We start from the raw sequence: 21,195 nt of genomic DNA, 5'->3' as shown, positions 1-21,195 counted from the left end.
GTCAAAATACCACCAGCATTTTTCACAGAGCTAGAAGAAACAATTCTAACATTTGCATGGAACCACAGAAGATCCTGAATAGCCAAGCAATCCTGAAAAGGAAAAACAAAGCTGAAAGCATCACAATTTTAGACATCAAATTATATTACCAACCTGTAGTGATTAAGACAGAATGGTACTGGCAGAAAAACAGACACATAGATCAATGGAACATAACACAAAACCTAGAAATGGACCCACAACTATATGGCCAACTAATCTTTGACAAAGCAGGAAAGAGTATCCAATGGAAAAAAGACAGTCTTTTCAACAAATGGTGTTGCGGAAACTGGACAGCAAAATGCAGGATGAAACTGGACAACTTTCTCATACCATCCACAAAAATAAATTCAAAATGTATAAAGACCTAAACATGAGACCTTAAACCATCAAAATCCTAGAATAGAACACAGGCAGTAACCTCCTTGACATTGGCTGAAGCAACTTCTTACAATGCACTGGTTCTGATGAGCACTGGGTGTTGTATGTTAAGTGATGAATCACTAAATTCTATACCTGAAACTAATATTACACTGTATGTTAACTGAGATTTAAATAAAAACTTGAAACTAACAAAAAAAAATCTCTACCTTGAAATATTCTGTACTGAATTTTTAATGCATTTTTCACTGTGCAACAAAAAGTATTAAGTGCCTTCCAAAAATTTCTTCCTTTCTTCCTTATTAATAGAACCTTGGTTTTGTTTAACAAATAAATGTGCCTAGATAAAAATACTCATCAAGCCAGATTTCCTTCTAGTTAGAGGTAGCCATGTGATCTAGTTCTGATGGTAGAAGGCTTTCAGGTGGGACACCGGGTGGAGCTATTATTTTCAGACTTAGCTGACAGGAGCCTTTAGTTCCTACCAATCCCTTCCTTCTGACCTAAGTCTTGACAGAAGAAACTCATGGTCTTTGAGGGAATCCATTCACTAAATAGCAGAGCAAGATGCTAGAATAAACCTTGGTCCTTCATAATTTCCTTGAGAACTACACAGAACTATCTGAACTTTTTGTTACATGAGAAAAAAAATCCCTTTTTAGTTAGGTTTCTATCACATAAAGACAAACACAATCTGAATTGATAGCATTGGTTTCTTGCCCAGATCACTCCCATCTTAAAAATGTTCTATGTATATATAATGATTAAAAAATATAAATCCCCTCATTATATGCTTTTAGATAACTAACACTTCAAATTTCTAGTTTCATTTCATATAGTAAAGAAGAACATACGCTTTCCCTTTTTCAAATTGTAAGTATTTTCCAAGTAAACCCAAAAAACAAAGTTCTACAAATCATTATATGTCAAAATTAAGGACAGACAAGGTCATTCTAGTTTTATTGTCTTATAAGACACAAGTTTTAATCACGTTACTAATTTGTTTAAGAATTAATAAATTCAGGGCGCCTGGGTGGCTCAGTTGGTTGAGCGTCCGACATCGGCTCAGGTCATGATCTCACAGTTTGTGAGTTCGAGCCCCACGTCGGGCTCTGTGCTGACAGCTCAGAATCTGGAGCCTGCTTCAGATTCTGTGTCTCCCTCTCTCTCTGCCCCTTCCCTGCTCATACTCTGTCTCTCTCTGTCTCTCAAAAATGAATAAACGTTAAAAAATTTTTTAAAAAGAATTAATAAATTCATTTCTGCATTAATGCCCTCCTGATAAAAGAATAACACTTATTGAAAAAGATCATGTGAACTTTATAAGATTCTTTATTTTCAATTTTCATAGTGTTTTTACACTCAGTAAGTGCAAAGAAATGTTTTGAAATATATATTTCCAACATTACTAAATAAATTTATATCCTCATAGATTGTCATTCTTTCAAGTGTTTTATATCGCTATAAATTAAATATCTTTCAATAATCAAAGAATAATAAAAACAATATTGCTTATAGCAGAAATAATGAATAAAAATGTATCAGTAAACTGAAAAACTATCATTCAAACATATTTCTTTAAATCTCTGCAACAAAATTCTGCCATAATTTGGTGTATCCATAGCTCTTTCAGGCTTACTCCATTTGTGATGCCTTCCATTCATGTTTTCTAGACAGTGCTTTTATTTTTGTTTCCAATTATTCTATTTCTTATATTTTCAATCTTTTTTTAATGCTTATTTATTTTTGAGAGAGCGCATGCACATGAGTGGGGGAGGGGCAGAGAGAGAGAGAGAGAGAGAGAGAGCGCCACAGAATCTGAAGCAGGCTCCAGACTCTGAGCTGTCAACACAGGACCTGATGTGGGGCTCGAACCATGAACTGCAAGAGCATGACCTGAGCTGAAGTCAGATGCTTAGCCAGCTGTGCCAACCAGGTGCCCCTGAATCTCTTTTTTTTAATTAAAATTTATTTCCCTCAGTTTAAAAATATGTGGAAGTTAGTACAATCTCACTTTTAAAAAACCCTCCCATTAGTCCTATTTCTGGCAGTTAAGGCATTATCTTCCCTCTGTCCAAAATTTTCTCGGAAAAGGTTCTATACTTAGCAATTACATATTAACCCATTACAATTCCATATCCATTCCCGTAAGTTACTGAAATTCCAAAGATGCAACAACCTCTTCAACAAAAGGTTTTCAAACTAGTTCTGTATCCATAATTTTCCTTGACCTTTTAAAACATCCTTCATTTTTAAAAAAAAAATTTTAATGTTTTTTATTTATTTTTGAGACAGAGAGAGACAGAGCATGAGCAGGAGAGAGAGAGGGAGACGCAGAATCCGAACCAGGCTCCAGGCTCTGAGCTGTCAGCACAGAGCGTGACGAGGGGCTTGAACTCACCGACTGCAAGATCATGACCTGAGCTGAAGTCAGATGCCCAACCGACCGAGCCACCCAGACACCCCAAACATCCTTCATTTTTAAATCATTCTTTTCCCTTCACCTAAGTGATAATAAGCCATATCTCTGTTTTTCCTTCTACCTCCTGGAATTAATTTTCTGTTATCCTCATTGGTCCCACTTCTTTCTAACCATAAAGGGAAACTGCCCCAATGCTTTGTCCTTCGGTTTTCATACTGATTCCTTTATTTTCCTGTGACAGCTTGGCTTCAGTCATGCCCTCAAACAAATGACTACTGAATTTACATCTTAGACCTGGAACACTGTTTCTGAATTCCAGTTCTTCATTTCCAATGCCTGGTTAATATCTCCATACCAATATCCTGCCTCAATAAACATGACCAAATTTAACTTTCTAACAAAACTCTTTGAATGCCACCATTTCTGTACACTAAGTTACTTTTTTGTCTCAGTTACCCAAGTTCAAAATACCAAAAGAGTATTTTCTCACTTCTTATTCTTATCCGCCCATATTTGGTCAGTTAAAAAAAAACCCTGTCAAATCTTTGCACTGTCTATACTTTGTGATACAATGTTGATTGTAGGACTATGAAACCAAGACAGACTTGAAATCCCAGCTTCATGACTGACTAGATGTCTGGTATTGGGTAAAGTCTTAAACCTTACCATAGTTCATTTTCTTCTGTGAAATAATAATATCTCCCCGTAACAAAGAATATGATGAAGAACAAATATTTTTCAGGAAGTCCTTCCCTATCTAGCCCAAGCCTCCATACTTTTTGTCCCATATTACTTTATTTTCTTTAGAAATTAACAATATCTAGCATTCTATGCTGGGTTTGTTTTTGTTTTTTGTTTTTTAGCCTACATGTTTATTTCCTGGGCCTTCCCACTGAACTTTATGAAAGCAGAACATCTGTTATTATTATTTACCACCCAGTCCAGAATAATCTCTCTCACATATTAGGCAATCAATACATATTTGGTAAAGGAGTGAAGGAATAAAATATATAAAGTGTCTATAACAATGACTTTTACCGAGTGTCTGTCCTCTTCTTTACAATGTCTTCTATTTTCTTTGCCACTACTGTTCACTTGAATCAACCCTAATCACATCATTTCTGGCCTATAATAGTTTCTCTGCCCTCATCTGTCTCCTAACCCCCCTTAATCTGCTAGCAAAATACTGGATTAATCTCCTTTAAAAAAATTTGTCAATAACATTTATTCATAGAGCACCAACTATGATAGAACCACTCTAATTTTCTCCTCAAATAACTTCAATAGATCTTCACTGCATTCATTAAGAAGTCTAAACTCCTTAGTATTCCTCCAATCTTCTTTTCATACCCCCACTAACTTCTTATTAATTGCTTAAATGAACATCAGTCATTTTGATTGTCCTTAAAAAAGACAAGTATGTTCCCACCTTTGATTATACCATACCATCCAACTAGAATATATAAATGAAATTCTTCTTTTAGGACCCAGGTTTAAAACAACCATAATTAAACACTGCAGCACTTTTTATTTCTCTAAAATTTTTAACTGTTATTACAAAATCATTAATATACTCATAAATGTTTATAAAGAATTTATGCAGTTACAAAGTTTTCTAACTTCCTAATCTCATGCATAATCACTGTTCATTGTTTATATATCCTTCCAAATGTGATCACTTCAAATGATTTTCTGTTCTTCAATTGTCAATATATATATATGTAGATTTAGAAATACTTACAACATGTTACAAATACTATTCTGCAACATACTTTTTTATTTCCTATATCTCAGTACTTGAGCTTTCTAACACCTGCCGAGCTCACCCCTTTTTCTGAATTCTTACCTGATTTATTTGTTCTAATATTCATGTCATGAAGCATGTTTTTTAAATATTTTTATTCACCCATTTAAATATTTTGTAATCTCCAACTAGATATCATTTCCTAATCACTTGTTTCAGCATTTTAAAAATCAAGATATAATGATGATTTAGTGCAGGTCACCAAATTAATTGTTTAAGAATTTAATAGTTTTATCCACTTCCATTAATATTCCGAATTGTCCTTTAAAGCATTGGCGGGGGGGGGGGGGGGGGGGGGGGGGCTACTTCCCAAAGGAATCATTCAAATATGGAAATCTGAAAATTAGAGATTCACTTTCATTAAAAAAAATTTTTTGAATCAACAAAAAGCTTCTAGAATTAAGAAATGAGAATAGCAAGTTGGCAGAATATAAGATTAAATTAAAATATCAATGTATTTCTATATATTAGTAACAAATAATCCAAAAATGAATTTAATAACTCCATTCACAATATTGCCAAAATAAATAAAATACACAGAAATAATTTTTTTAATAAACAATACTTAGAGAATGGAAGAAGATCTAAATGAATTGAGAGTTCACATTCAAGAATGAGAATACTCACTATTGTAAAGATGGCAATCTCCACAAATTGATTTATAAATTCAATGAAATTTTTACCACTATTCCAGCAGGAATAATTGCAGAAATTGACAACCTGATCCTAAAATTCATTTGTAAATGCAAGGGACCCTGAATAGCCAAAGCAATATTGAAAAAGAAGAGCAAAGTTGGAGGATTCACACTTCCCTATTTCAAAACTTAACTACAAAGCTACAATAATCAAGACTGTGTGATACTGGCCTAAGGACAGATACACAGACCATTGGAATATAATCATTCAGAGTCCAGAAATTAACCCTTACCTTTTTATGGCTAACTGATTTCTGACAAAGATATCACAAACAATTCACCAGGGAAAGAATAATCTTTTCAACATATGGGGCTGGTATAATTGAATATCTACACGCAAAAAAAAAATGAACTTGGACCCTTACTTCATACCATGCATAAAAATTCACTTAAAATGAAACATAGGTCTCGATTTCAGAGCTAAAATTATTAAACTTCTAGGAGAAAACATAGAAAAATTTAGTGACCGTAGAGAGACTTCTTAGACACAACATCAAAAGCATGATCCTTAAAAGAAAAAAATCATAACCTGGATGGCTTAAAACTCAAAAATCTTCTGCTCCAAAAGAGACCATTAACAAGATGGAAAATTCGCTGAGAGAAAAATCTTTGCAATACATATATCGAATAAAGGACTTATACCCATATATCTACGCTTACAACTCAATAATAAGACAAACGACTCACTTGCAAGATGAGGAAAAAATTGGTATAGACATTTGATGAAAGAAAGTATATGCATAGTTAATAAGCAGAGAAAAATGTTTGTCATCATGACTCATAAGGGAAAAAAATTAAAATAAAAAAATACCACTTTATATCTACTAGAATGTCTATAGCGTAAAACAAAAAAACACTAAGTGTTTTCAAGTACATAAAGAAACTAGAACCCTCCCACGTTTGTGGTTTCTACTTTTTATTTTTTATTTTTTTTTTGCGGTTTCTACTTTTTAGAAAGCAATTTAGTTTCTTACCAAATTATGCATAAACTTACCATACCTACCAGTAATTGCACTGCTAAGAATCTCCCCAAGAAAAATGAAAACATATGTCTACACAAAGACATGGAAGTAGGTGTTCATAGCAGCATCATTCATAATAGCAAAAACTGAAAATAATCTAAATGTCTATCAACTGGTGAATGGACAAAAAAAAATGTAGTGTATTCATATAATGGAAAATCACTCAGCAATCAAAAGGAACAAACTATGCATATATGCTACAACATAAATGAGCCTCCACCACATCACACTAAGTGAACGAAGGCAGATGCATACGACTACATATTGTATAGTTTGATTCACATGAAATGTTTAGAGAAGCAAATTTAAAGAAACAGAAGCCAGATCAATAGTACCTAAGACTGCAGGAGGAAGTTGAGATTAACTGCGAATGAGAAAGAGGGAAACTTTTGGAGTGGTGGAAATTTCTAACAGTGGATTGTAGAGATGGCTATACAGCACTATCAATTTACCAAAATAATTAAATCATACATATAAAAAGAGAATTTTATAGTATATAAGCTATATGTCCTTAGAGCTATTAAAACATAACAGGGACCAAAAATATTTCTCTATAATTTGATATTTTTATGCTCAGCAATTTTTATGCAGTAGGCATACAAGCTTCTACAAATCCTCAGATATAAGACATTACTAATGTACTAACTAGTTTATCACATTTTAGATAAATGATACAGTATATATTAGTTTATATGATTTAGGTATAGAATCTAGAAGCTAAAATTTTACTTCCACAAATTTATTCAAAATGAAACTCTAATGAATCCAATTACCTTTTTAAAAAAATATTCTTTAAGTCTTTTTATTTCTTTTTGAGAGAGAGACAGAGTGTGAGTGGGGGAGGGGCAGAAAGAAAGGGAGACGCAGAATCTTTGAAGCAGATTCTAGGCTCTGAACTGTCAGCACAGAGCTTGACGCAGGGCTTGAACTCACGAACTGTGAGATCATCACCTGAGCTGAAGTCAGATGCTTAAATGACTGTGCCACCCAGGAGCCCTTCAATTACCTTTTTCAAAGCAGGGCAGAAATTAAAGAAAAGTCGGTGGTTATATGCTCTAAATCTTTCAGGAAGATGCCAGTTCTGAATTATTTCTTCATCAGAAATCACATGATGATCCAGTGCTTTGAGAGGCCATATACTGTTGACAAGAACATGCCTATATCCTTTTTTAAGGCTCACTGGACAATCAAACATAGTGAGGGCAATTAGACTTGGACAGGCAGATAACATACATATATTCTTTAACTTTGCAAACCCATTGTCATGAAGATAGAGGAGTTTTAGTTTCTTCAGTCCACTCCAAAATTTGGTATCTGGTAGACTCTTTATCTGAAATATTATTAATAATAACATCTTAAATACAAATGTTAATTTTCTATAAATTGCATGGAAAATGGAAAAATATTAAACATCTTCTAAAACTCAGTATTTTTCAAAATGGCAAATTTCTCATAATAAGCCAAAACGAATCTCTAGTTTTCCAGTGGTGACTGGAGTAAAAACATAATACATTGTTCCTCTGGACTAGGTTATCATTATTAGTATAATTAAAAGAATGGACATATATACATTGTTCAGTAAAAATTTCTTTGTAGTAGGCCAATTCTAAACTTTTCTAAAGTACTTTACTGATGTAAAGAATTAGTGTGATATACCCCATTAACAAAATAAAGGATAAAAATCATATGATCATCTCAATAGAGAAAAGGCATTTGACAAAATTCAACATTAATTCATAATAAAAACTCTCAGCAAAGTAGATACAGAGAATATACCTCAATATCATAAAAGCCATATATGACAAGCTACAGCTAACATCATATGCAATGGTGAAAACTGAAAGCTTTTCCTCTAAGATCAGGAACAAGACACGGATGCCCACTCTTGCCACTTTTATTCAACACAGTATTAGAAGTCCCAGCTAGAATAATTGGGCAAGAAAAATAAACAAATGGCATGCAAACCAAAAAGGAAGAAACAAAACTGTTACCATTTGCAGACAACATATTATATACAGAAAACCCTAAGACTCCACCAAAAAATTCTTACAACTGATAAATGAATTCAGTAAAGTTGTAGGATACAAATTCAGTATACAAACATCTGTTGCATTTCTATATACTAATAATAAGCTATCAGAAAGAGGAATTAAGGAAACAATCCCATTTACAACTGTATCAAAAAGAATAAAATGCCTGAATGAGTTTAAACAAGGAGGTGAAAGATCTGGACACTGAAAACAATGACAAATGTATGAAATAAATTGAATAAGAGAAAAATAAATGGAAAGATATTCCATGCTCATGGACTGAGAGAATAATGTTGTTAAAATAATATTGCCCAATATAATCTACATATTCAGTGTAATCCCTTCTAAATTTCAAAGGCATTTTTCACAGAAATAGAAAAAGACTCCCAAAATGTGTATGGAAACACAGAAGACCCTGAATAGTCAAAGCAATCCTGAAAGAGAATAAAGCAGGATGCATCCTGCTCCCTGATTTTAAACTATATTATGAACCTATAGTGATCAAAACAATATAGTATTGGCATAAAAACACACAGATCAATGTAACAGAATAGAAAAACCGTAAATAAACCCATGCATAGATGATCAATTGATTTATGATGGTGTCGGGAATACACAATGGGGAAAGGGCAGTCTCTTCAAGAGGCCATACACAAGGGCCTGTAATCTTCTCTATACCATTCTAATTTTAGACTATGTACTGCTGAAGCGAACACAAGGGCAGTGTCTTCAATAAGTGGTGTTGGGAAAACCAGATAGCAACAGGCAACAAAACAAAACAAAACAAAACAAAACAAAACAGAAAAAAAAAAAAAAAAGAAACCAGACTACTATCTTACACTATATACAAAAATTAGCTCAAAATGGATTAAGGGCTTAACCTAAGACCTGAAACTATAAAAATCTGAAAACAAAACACAGGCAGTAAACTTCTTCACAATAGTCTTGGTAATGATTTTTGGATTTGACACCAAAAGCAAAGGACACAAAGGCAAAAATATATCAAGTAAAAATATATCAAACTAAGAAGCTTCTGTACTGCAAAGAAAACCATCAATAAAATGAAAAGGCAAGCCAGTAAATGGAAGAAAGTATTTGCAAATTGTATGTGTAATAAGGGAATAATATCCAAAATATATAAAGAACTCATACAACTCTATAGAAAAAATAAAATCCAATTAAAAAATGGACAGTGAATCTGAATACTTATTTTCTAAAGAAGACATCCAGATAGACGGCCAACATGGTACATGAAGGGATGCTCGCTGTCTCTAATCATCAGGGAAACACAAATCAAAACCACAAGGAGATACCACTTCATATCTGTTAGGATGCCTTTTATCCAAATGACAAAAAATAACAAGTGCTGGCAAGGATGTGGAAAAAAGGAAACCCTTATGCACTGTTACAGGAATGTAAATTGGTACAACCACTGTGGAAAACAGTATGGAGGTTTCTTAAAAAAACTAAAAATAAAACTGCCATATGATCCAACAATTCCACTTCTCAATATTTATCTGAAGACTAGGAAAATATTACCTCAAAAAGATATATATACCCTCAATAGTCATTGCAGCATTATTTACAATAGTCAAGACACAGAAGCAGCCTAAGTGATATATATATATCTCAAGTCATTATGTTGTATGCCTGAACTTAATATGTTATATGTCAATAATGTCATTAAAAAAATTTTAAAGTCCAAATAATTTTTAATGCAGGCTATTAAGAAGTAAAATATACCAAATCACAAAGTATTTACATATTTCTAATTCAAAAATTTTCTTTAAATTTTTTTAAAAGTAGTCTCTACACCAATGTGAAGCTCAAACTCATGACACCAAGATCAAGAGTTGCATGGTCTACGGACTGAGTCAGCCAGATGCCCCTTAAATTTTGTATTTTTATATATTTTATTTAGTTTTAAATTTTTATTTACATTTTATGTAAAAGACTGAAATACTGTAGATAGGTAACATACGTGTTTTTAAACATCAATTTCATTTATACACAAATATCTAAAATGCTATTGCTTTACCTGATTTCCATGGAGATCAAGTTTGACTAATCTTATACAACTTTGAAGTGGATGAATATCTGTGATAAAATTGTTTGAGAAGATGCATACTCTCAGAGAGATACAGGATTGCAAATTTTCCATAGATTTTAAATGAAGGCCACTGAACTTCACAAAAACAAAATCTTTCTGATCTTCTATCATGTTGTCATTATAATGCCTCCATTCTTCATGACTGGTTAGTTCTTTTGTGATTGTTCCATGAAACATCTAGGCAAAATGGGAAATTGCTTAGAAAAGTTTTTTCAACTTCCAAAAATAAATTTGAAAACAAAAAATATTTGCTAATAGATAGAATAAAACGGGTAGAAAAGTTAAAATTAAAAAATCTAACTTGTAAGTGGAATCCAAAAACATTAAAAAAAAACAATAAAGAAACAAAAAGAAGAATCAGACCTACAAATATAGAGAACTTATGGTTGCCAGGCAGGAGGGGGGTGCGCAAAATGAGTGTTACAAATTTCTGTTATAAATTTCTTAAAGAAACAATTTACAATCACATTACTTATTTCTATGTTCAATTCAACTAGGCAGTTAAAATCTGGAATTCTATTAGTTTTAAAATAAGACTAATTTATCTAAAATTCCTGTATCAAAGCTTTTTAAAGTAATTTTACATAGTATTTCTTATATATTTGAAATTTCCCTTACTCTGGGTAATTTAAGCTTTTACAAAACACAGTTACCCAGTGATAGTTTAAAAGAGAATAACTGAGCTCAAGTGGCCTGAGAGCATTTAGTCAGATTAACCACCTTCCCTATTGGAAGAATCTTTCTACCATGTGAAGGTAAACTAGGTAGGCATAATCCAAATGAAAATAAATGTGAAAATCTAGATAAACCCTTGCACTCATTCAAGAGATTAGTTCCTTTTTATATGCTGACCAAGGCCTACAACTATAATTAAATTCTAAGTACCATCTAAGAAATTAAACAAAATGCAGATTCCTAGGCCCCATATCATATTTATGTTATCAGTCTCTGGGCTGAGGGTCAAGGAATCTGTAATTGAGCATGTTCCTGGGTAAGTCATGGACACATTGAGAAAGAATAAAGACCCTGATATAAAATAAACAGATACGAATGAATCTTTATAAACTTGCCAAGCTCTATAGGTCCTGAAATGAAAGGCAATATACAAAATGTATTCCATCATTTGGACTCCCTATTTAGAAAAGACCTCAAGTCTTTCCTCAGGCTCTCCTTTAAAAAAAAACCTATTTTTTCCATTCTGGCCTAATACAGGCAAACTCCAGTTTATAACAAGGGTTTATGAGAAACCATATATCAGGCATAAATCAGGATTTTTAAGACAATGGGTGCTCAAAAGTTTCACTTACAGAATCCAATTTTTGAGTCAATAACAATTCTGGAAGAAATCTGCAAAGTGCGAGTGATATACCAAGTGAATTTTTTTTTCCTTTCTATTTGTGTACCCAAGTGATTTTTTAAAATTATTAATAGACTTTTTTTTTTGGAGCTGTTTTAGGTTTACAGAAAAATTTAAAGTACACAGAGATCCCATATATGCCCCCATAACTCCCTGCACCTTCAGTTCCCCCTATCAACACCTTGCATTCATGTTATGTATGTGCTACAATTAATGATCCAATCTTAATGAATTATTAACTAAAGTTAAACTTTTTTAGATCGTAACTTATAACAATCTCTAGACAAACAAAACACATCAACATGGAACAGCAGAGATCCCATTTCTTCATATAAAGCTGAAGTTGACTTTATATCTTTAGTCACAGCATTGGTACACGTGTGTGTGTGTGTGTGCGCGCGCGCGTGTGTGTGTGTGTTTATATATATAAATATATATATAATAGATGCACAGATGAACTATTATTTCAAGCATTCATTTCTCTGCTTATTCATCTCCAATAGTTTGATATTTCTTTACCTCTTTGTAGAAGATATCATCTGCCTAACATTTATTTTTAGGGATTCTAAATAGCATTATTAACTAAGTATAGTTAATGTCTATAAACTTATCACAGACAATGAAAGATTTTTATGTTAAACTTTTCTGTATTAATGCTATCCATATGTCACTTAAATGTGATGTCAATAATCTACCACTGGTATTATTCAAAGGTAGAATGTTTTCTATTTCCTTTATTGATCTCAGACACACTAGATAACCTAACTAAATGAAAACTTCTGTAATTAATTAAGCATTCTAACTTTAGCTGTTAGTCGACTAACATTGTTACTAACTGTGAGTTCACTGATACCATTTTGTGAAGGTAACTGATACTGATACGTAAGATAACATAGTCCCTTTCCTTAAAATGCCTAAATATGTTCAAAATAACTTTTTAATAATACCCAGTGAGGGAGTTAGTGTGATTGGTATTATTGCCTCACTGAAAAACTTTTTCTTGCAGATAAGACATATAGTTTGAGGAAAAGAATTATTAGGTCACACAAATCCAAATTTGAGATAATCTTCATGATAGTACTTAATTGAATGTCTTTTTACTCATTTTGGACAAGCACTTCCTAGATTTAATTAAAAAGATGCCAATTACAGACAGATAAAAAACCATCTGTAATAATTAAATAGTAAGGTAACTAGGGAACTCTAAAATTTCATGGCCTCATAATTTTTAAAAAATCTACATTGTCTAATTATTTTATGTTTAAATGCAAACCCATGAAAACAATAAAATTAAACATGGTTAATGAAATATGCAAAACTTCATTGTCTAGATAACTCTTAGTCATTACATTCCTGTACCATGCCTACATCCCCAATTTAGAAATTATGTATTTTTATGTTATATAATTTAATTGTTGCCTTTCCAAGTATATTACAGGTATCCTGATGACAGGACATTTTTTTTTTGTGGTTAGCTATATATTTTTCATAGTTTAGCATGGGAACAAAAACTGAATCAGGTATAAATATAAATTGGCCAGAAATCCTACCTAGGGTGATCAGCTAAGAAAAAGAAACAAAAGGAATCCAAATCAGAAAGGAAGAAGTAAATTTTCTGTTTACAGATAACATGATCTTATATATAGAAAATCCTCAAGACTCCATGAAAACTGTTAGAACGTACAAATGAATTCAGTAAAGATGGGGACACACAATAACCACGCAAAAGTCATTTGCATTTTATATATACTAACAATGAGGTATCTTAAAAAGGAAAAAAAATCCTCTTATAATAGCATCAAAAAGAATAAAATACTTAGGAATAAATGTAACCAAGGAAGTGAAAGATCTGTACACTGAAATCTCTAAGACATTAATGAAGGAAATTAAAGATACAAACGAAAAATCCTGTGCTCAGGAACAGTTAATATTCTTAAAATGTCCATTCTATCCTAAGTCAACTACAGATTCAATACAATTTTTAATAAAGTTCAAATAGCATTCTTCACAAAAGTAGGAAAAATAATGCTGAAATTCATATGAGACAATAACAACAATAACCCAAAAATCTCAAGTAAGCAAAACAATTTTGAAAAAGAAAATGAAGCTGAAGGCCTCATACTTCCTGACTTAAAAACATATTACAGATTCACAGTAATCAAAACAGCACAGTACTGGCAAACAAACGAACAAACAAAAAACAATAGGCGCACAGACCAAATTACAACAATTGAGAGCCCAGAAATAAACGTATACATATATGTCAGCCAATATTTGACAAGAGAACAAAGAATACTAAAAGAGAGGACAGTAATTTCAATAAATGGTGCTGAGAACACTGTCTATTCACTGGAAAAAGAATAAAATCTGACTCTTACACCACTTATTAAAAATACATCAAAATTTGGGGCTTCTGGGTAGCTCAGTTGGTTGAGCGTCTCACTTAGGCTCAGGTCATGATCTAGTGGTTCGTGGGTTCAAGCCCTGTGTCAGGCTCTGTGCTGACAGCTCAGAGCCTGGAGTCTGCTTCAGATTCTGTGTCTCCTTCTCTCTCCATCCCTTCCATGCTCATGCTCTTTTTCTCTCTGTCTCCCAATAATGTATTTATTAAACATTAAAAAAAACTAAAAATACTCAAAAGTAAGTCAAAAATTAAGTCAAAAGACTTAAATGTAAGACTGGGGACCATAAAACTCCTAGAAGAAAACAGGGGAAAAGCTCTGTAACATTGGTCTTAGCAGTGATTTTTGGATATGACACCAAAAACACAGGCAACAAAAGCAAAAATCAACAAGTAGGACTATATCACACTGAAACACTTCTACACAGAAAACAAACAATAAACAAAATGAAGATGCAAATTATGGAATGGGAGAAAGTATTTGCAAACATATAATAAGGGATAAATACCAAAATATAAAAAGTACTCATACATATCAGTAGCAATCCCCTCTTCTTCCTCCTCCTCCTCCTCCTCCATCTCATCATCATCATCATCTAATTTTAAAATAGGCTGAGGACTTGAACATTTTCTTCCCCCAAAAAGACATATAAATGGCCAACATATACATGAGAAGGTGCTCAACATCGATAATTGTCAGGAAAATGCAAATCAAAACCATAATGAGATGAGGGAACAAACCCTTGTGCCCTGTTGGTGAGAATGTGAACTGATACAGCCACTATGGAAAATGGTATGGAGATTCCTCAAAAAATTTAAAATGGAACTACCATATGATCTAACAATTATATATATAAAATATATATTCTAGTATATATCCAAAGGAAATGAAATAATTATATTTCAGAGATATCTGCAACTCTCAAGTTCATTATTTACAACAGCCAAGATACAGAAACAAGCTAACTGCACACTGACTGATGAACAATTAAAAAATGTGATATATAGATATAGATATATTTTACATAATGTATACACACATACACAATAGAACATTGCTCAGCCATGAGAAAGAAGGAAATTCTGCCATTTTATACAACATAGATGGATTTTGAAGGGTTGACAGTAAGTGAAATAAGTCAGACAGAGAAAGACAAATACTCTATGATCTCAATGTGAAATCTAAAAAAGTTAAACTCATTTAAACAGAGTAAATTGGGGGGTGCCAAGTGTGAGCAAAATGGGGTACAGGAAATGGGGCGATGTTGGTTAAAGGTTACAAAATTCCAGATCTAAGATAAACAAGTTCTAGCAATATAACACACAACATGGTAACTACAGTTAACAATATTATATTGTATACTTAAAAGTTACTAACAGAGTATATCCCAAATGTTCTCATCACAAAATAAATAAATAAATAATAACTATATAAGATAGATGTGTTAACTAAGCTTATTGTGATTATCATTTTGCAATATTTGTGTGTATCAAATCATCATATGGTACACATTAAACTTATACAAAATTATATGTCAATTATATCTCAATAAATCTGGAGAAAGACTTCTTTTTTAAGTTTATTTACTTTGAGAGAGAGAGAGACAGAGCATGCACGTGCACACAAGCAGAGACAGGAAGAGAGAGAATTTCAAGCAGGCTCTGTGCTGTCAGCGTAGAGCTTGATCCCATGACCTGAGATCATAATCTCACCTGAAATCAAGAGATGGACACTTAGCCAACTGAGCCACCGAGGCACACCTAGGAAAAAAGACTTCTAAGTACAAATGACAAAGTATCTCTCATATAGATTGAGATCTATTGTTAATTCCTTGAAATCCTTCCCTTCAAATTTCCACAACCAATATCCAAATGCCTGCAAAAAAGAATACATTTTTCATTTATTTATGCTGCATAACAGAACACCCCAAAACCTACTGGCTCAAAACAACTACTGTTTTTTATCTCTCAGGATTTTATCTCTCAGGATTTTGACTCAAGTAGGCAGTTCTTTTCCAAGTGATGTTAACTAGAGATTCAGTCTTGGTGTTCATCTGCACTACACTTACAAGATGGCTAATACGCAGTCCTGTCACATTGGCAAGGACCCTGGAGGGGAGAGTCAGCTGGGATGCTGGGATGTATGGGTCTCTCTCGCCACACTGTCCTAGGACCTCTCTCCATCTACACAAGCCTTCCCTGTGTCATTCTCTCACATGTCTATTTGTGTGTGTCCCCATAGTAGAATAGCAAGACTCTCTACATGGGCCAAAAAAGTATAGAGGCAGAATCTATCAGGCCTTCTGAAGGCCCAACTGACACAGGTTTTCCTTAACTACATTCTTTTGGTTAAAGGAAGTTATTTTGCTTTTTGAACTTATTTTTTATCTTATGAAGTAGAGAAAGAAGAAACAAATATAAGTTGTTCTGAGCTTGGTGGTCTCAGGCAAGTTATGTACCCTCAGTTTGTTATACATCCAAGCTATGTGCCTCAGTTTCCTCACCCATACAATGAGAATTCCAATAGCACTTAATGGATAGAATTATTATGAAGACAAAATGACTTGGCATAAAGGTTTTAGAGTAGTGTCTGGCATGTAACAAACACTATAAATAAGTGTTACTAAAATAAATCTGGCTCAATTAACAACTCAAAATAGAATGTAATCTTCAAAAAGTAAATTAGGACACTTTTGGTCTCTGGTCCAGGATATAAGGAGCTTAGAAGATGTCATACCATTCTAACAAATAAAAAGATGAACAAAATGAAAAGTCAACAACTCTTCTTAGATTCACCAGAAAAGTGAGGTTACATGAAAAACCACTGAATCAAAATTCAGAGATAGGCAGGTGGATACAAAGATTCAGAAGTTACTGGAGCAAAAATTCACCAAAAGAAACCTCTGCAGGAACCAGTGCCTGGGTAGGACTGTGACTGACAAGTTATTAGGGGCTTAGTGTTGACAACTCAGATTTAGAAACTCCAGCCCTCATACTTCTGTGAGATTAATATCCAGGAGCTCTACCAGGTCCTCAGATCAAATATTGGAGAAAAATCTGCTTGTGCCTCTGAGAGGAGACAGAAAAAAAATAATTTTGAAATACACAAGATCACCCTGTTCTTCTTAACAAGGGCTACCCTAAAGAGAAAATATTTAACACACAATAAACTGAGGTTTTACCAGAGCCAAACTGATCTGGAAGTAGGGAAATATCCAACTACATCTCCATCAAGCCTTCCATTTGGGAGAAAGGAAGTACACAATTACAGCCCACTCCAGCCATCTTGTCCCACCTAAGATTAGGAAGGTTGAGGAGTACTTGTGAAATTCACAGACTAGGGAGCACAACCTCACTTAAAGACTGAGACTTATCCACACCTTAACACCACACCACACGCTATTTTACTGGAATTCTTCTTACCAGTACATGATGCCTGGCTTTCAATAAAAAAAATTACAAAGCATACTAAAAGACAACATACAGCAAGCATTAGAACCAGATTCACATACTGCAGGGATGTTGGAATTACTAGAGAATTTAAAACAATTATGATTAATATGCTAAAGACTATAAAGGAAAAAAAATAGACAACAAACAAGAAAAGACAGTATAAAGAGAGATAAAAATCTTTGAAAAGAATCAAAAAGAAGTGTTAGAGATCAAAACCACTGTAACAGAAATGATTATTATCTTTGATAGGCTCTCTATCTCTTTAGTAGGCTGGATGGACATGCCTAAGGAAAGAATCTCTTTGTTTGGGTATATGTCAATAGAAATTTCCAAAACCAAAAAGCAAAGAGAAAAAAAAAAAAAAAGAATCACTGAAAAAAGCTGAATAAAATATTCCAGAACTGTAGGATAACTACAAAAAGTACAACATATACATAATGGAAATACCTGAATGAGAAGAAAGTGATATAGGAAAAGAAGAAAAATGTGAAATAGTAAATATGTGAGAATTTCTGCAAATTAATGTCAGATACCAACCCACTGATCCAAGAAGCTCAGAAAACACCAAACAGGATTAATGCAAAAACAAAAACAAAACAAAAAAACAAAAAAACAAAACACTGGGGGTGAGGGGGACACTTTACCCATAGAGCAGCAAAATTTAGAAGTATATCCAACATCTCCTAAGAAACCATGCAAGCAAGGAGAAGATAGAGTGAAGTATTTACTATTAAGAGAAAATAACTCACTAATATAAAAAAAAATTCAGAAGTGTATCCAACATCTCCTAAGAAACCAGGCAAGCAAGGAGAAGACAGAGTGAAGTATTTACTGTTGAGAGAAAATAACTCACTAATATAAAAATCTATGCCCTGTGAGATTATCCTTTAAAAGTGGATAAGAAATAAAGACTCTTAAACAAACAAAAATTGAGGGAATAGGTTGCCAATATATCTGCTTGCAAGAAATGTTAAAAGCAGTTTGTTAGAAAGAAAATAATATAGTTCAGGAACTCAGATCTACTTAAAGAAAGGAAAAGCAGTGGGGAAGAAACAAGTGAAGATAAAATAAAAAGCTTTTATTTTTCCTATTTTTAGTTGATAGATAACAGTTTGGTCAAATACTAATGGCAAACTGTATTAGATTATCTATGTATATATGTATATTCGTGTATGGATATGTATAAATAAAATGAATGGCAGCAATGATACAAGGAACAAAATGGAAGAATTAGAGATATCCTGTTATTAAATAATATTTAAACTACATGTAAAGTAGTATATGTGATTTGAGAGTGGATTTAAGTTAACACAATAATGAGGGCAGCTAATAAAAAAAAAAGAAAAGAAATATACTGAGATAAGATAGAAAATGAAATCATATACAATGCTCAATTAAACCACAGACAGAAAAGAGTAGAAGGTTAAAACTGGAACAAAAACAAGAGCAATTAAAACAGTAACAAAATATAGTAGATATTAATTCAACTATAGAACTAATCAATTTAAATATCAATGGTCAAAGCACCAACACAAAGACATAGTGGATCAAAGTTACAGTGGATCAAACAGGCCAACTAGATGCTGTCTACAGGAATGGTACTTTAAATGTACTGACATATAAATGAAAAGTAAAGTGATGGAGATGAATTCTACCAAACATTTAAACAATCAATTCCAATCCTTCTCAGGCTCTTCTAAGAAAAGGAGAGAACATTTCCAAACTCATTTTATGAGATCAGTATTAACCTGATACTAAAACTAGAGGATACTACAAAAAAATCATAGGCCAGTATCTCTGATGAACACAGATGCAAAAAATTCTCAACAAGACATTAGCAAACCAAATTCAACAATGCATTAAGAGGATCATACACCATGATGAAGTGGGATTTATGCCCGGGAAGAAAGGATAGATCAATCTCCACAATTCAGTATATACAATGACACACCACATTAACAAAATGAAAGCTAAAAATCATATCATCATATTGAGAGCTGCAAAAAAAGCACTGAACAAAATTCAACATCCTATTATGATAACCTGAGTATTTCAACAAATGGTATAGATAGAGCATAACATAATAAAGGCCATATATGACAAACCCACAGTTAACATCATATACAACAGTAAAAACTTAAAGCTTTTCCTCTAAGATTAGGAACAAGACAAGGATGCCCACTCTCACCAGTTTTATTCAACACAGTATTAGAAGTTCAGAGAGCAATTAGGCAAGAAAAAGAAATAAAAATCATCCAAATTGGATAGGAAAAAGTAAAACAGTCACTATTTGCACATAACACTACATAGCGAAAACCCTAGAGACTTTACCAAAAAAGTCTTAGAATAAAGAAATTCAGTAGAGTTACAAGAAATAAGAGTAATATACAAAAATCTGTTGAGTTCCTATACACTAATAATGAACTATTAGAAAGAGAATTTAAGAAAACAGTCCCATTTACAATTGCACCAAAAAGAATAAAATACCTAGGAATAAATTTAGCCATGGAAGTAAAAAACCTGTACAATGAAATTAATTAATTAATTAGAGACAAATATTTGGAAAGTTATTCCATGCTCATGAACTAGAAGAATTAAAACTGCTAAATGTCTATACTACCCAAAACAATCTATATATTCAGTGCAATTTTTATCCAAATTTCAATGCCATTTTTTACAGAAATATAATAAATAATCCTAAATTTGTATAAAACCACAAAAAAACTAAATAGCCAAAGCAATCTTGAGAAAGAACAACAGGCTGGAGGCATTATACTCCCTAATTTCAAACTGTATTACAAAGCTATAGTAATCAAAACAGTGTGGCATTTGCATAAAAAATATAGATAAATGAGGCAGAATAGACACCAGAAGTAAACCCACATAGATGGTCAATTGATTTATGACATAAGAGCCAAAAATATACAATGGGGAAAGGAGACCTTCTTCAATAAATAGTGTTGGGAAAACTGGACACAACATCCAAAAGAATAAAACTGGACCACTACCATACACAAAATTTAGCTCAAAATGGATTACAGACTTGAACTTAAGACCTAAAACTCCTAAAAGAAAACAGGCAGTAAATTCCTTCACAACAGTCTTGGTAATGATTTTTGTATTTGACACCAAAAGCAAAGGACACAAAAGCAAAAATATATCGAGTAAAAATATATCAAACTAAGAAGCTTCTGCACAGCAAAGAAAACCATCAATAAAATGAAAAAGCAGGCTATTGATTGAAAGACAACATTTGCAAATCATATATGTAATAAGGGGACAATATCCAAAATACATAAAGAACTCACACAACTCAACAGCAAAATAAAATGCAATTTAAAAATGGGCAGTGAATCTAAATCCATATTTTGTAAAGAAGACATCCATATGGTCAACATGGTACATGAAGGGATGCTCATTACCTCTAATCATCAGGGAAATACAAATCAAAACCACAAGGAAATATCACTTCATACCTGTT

The 21,195-nt window shown here is 32.8% G+C and overlaps 1 protein-coding gene across 3 annotated transcripts in view; it reads right to left on the bottom strand.

Moving 5' to 3' along the window:
- LRRIQ3 (leucine rich repeats and IQ motif containing 3) overlaps positions 1 to 21,195 on the bottom strand; it is a 220,676-nt gene that overhangs the window by 183,479 nt on the left and 16,002 nt on the right. For all 3 annotated transcript variants that reach the window (XM_053893954.1, XM_019448882.2, XM_053893956.1), the window contains exons 2-3: positions 10,432 to 10,680; positions 7,370 to 7,693 (exon numbers count right to left, since the gene is read on the bottom strand). In XM_053893954.1, coding sequence (XP_053749929.1) covers positions 7,370 to 7,693; positions 10,432 to 10,680 — 573 coding nt within the window. The remainder of the gene's footprint in view (positions 1 to 7,369; positions 7,694 to 10,431; positions 10,681 to 21,195) is intronic.

The sequence above is a fragment of the Panthera pardus genome, unplaced genomic scaffold (assembly GCF_024362965.1).
Source record: "Panthera pardus isolate Hobbes unplaced genomic scaffold, ASM2436296v1 HiC_scaffold_11, whole genome shotgun sequence".
Lineage (NCBI taxonomy): Eukaryota > Metazoa > Chordata > Mammalia > Carnivora > Felidae > Panthera > Panthera pardus.
This window is presented reverse-complemented; position numbering and strand designations above follow the sequence as displayed.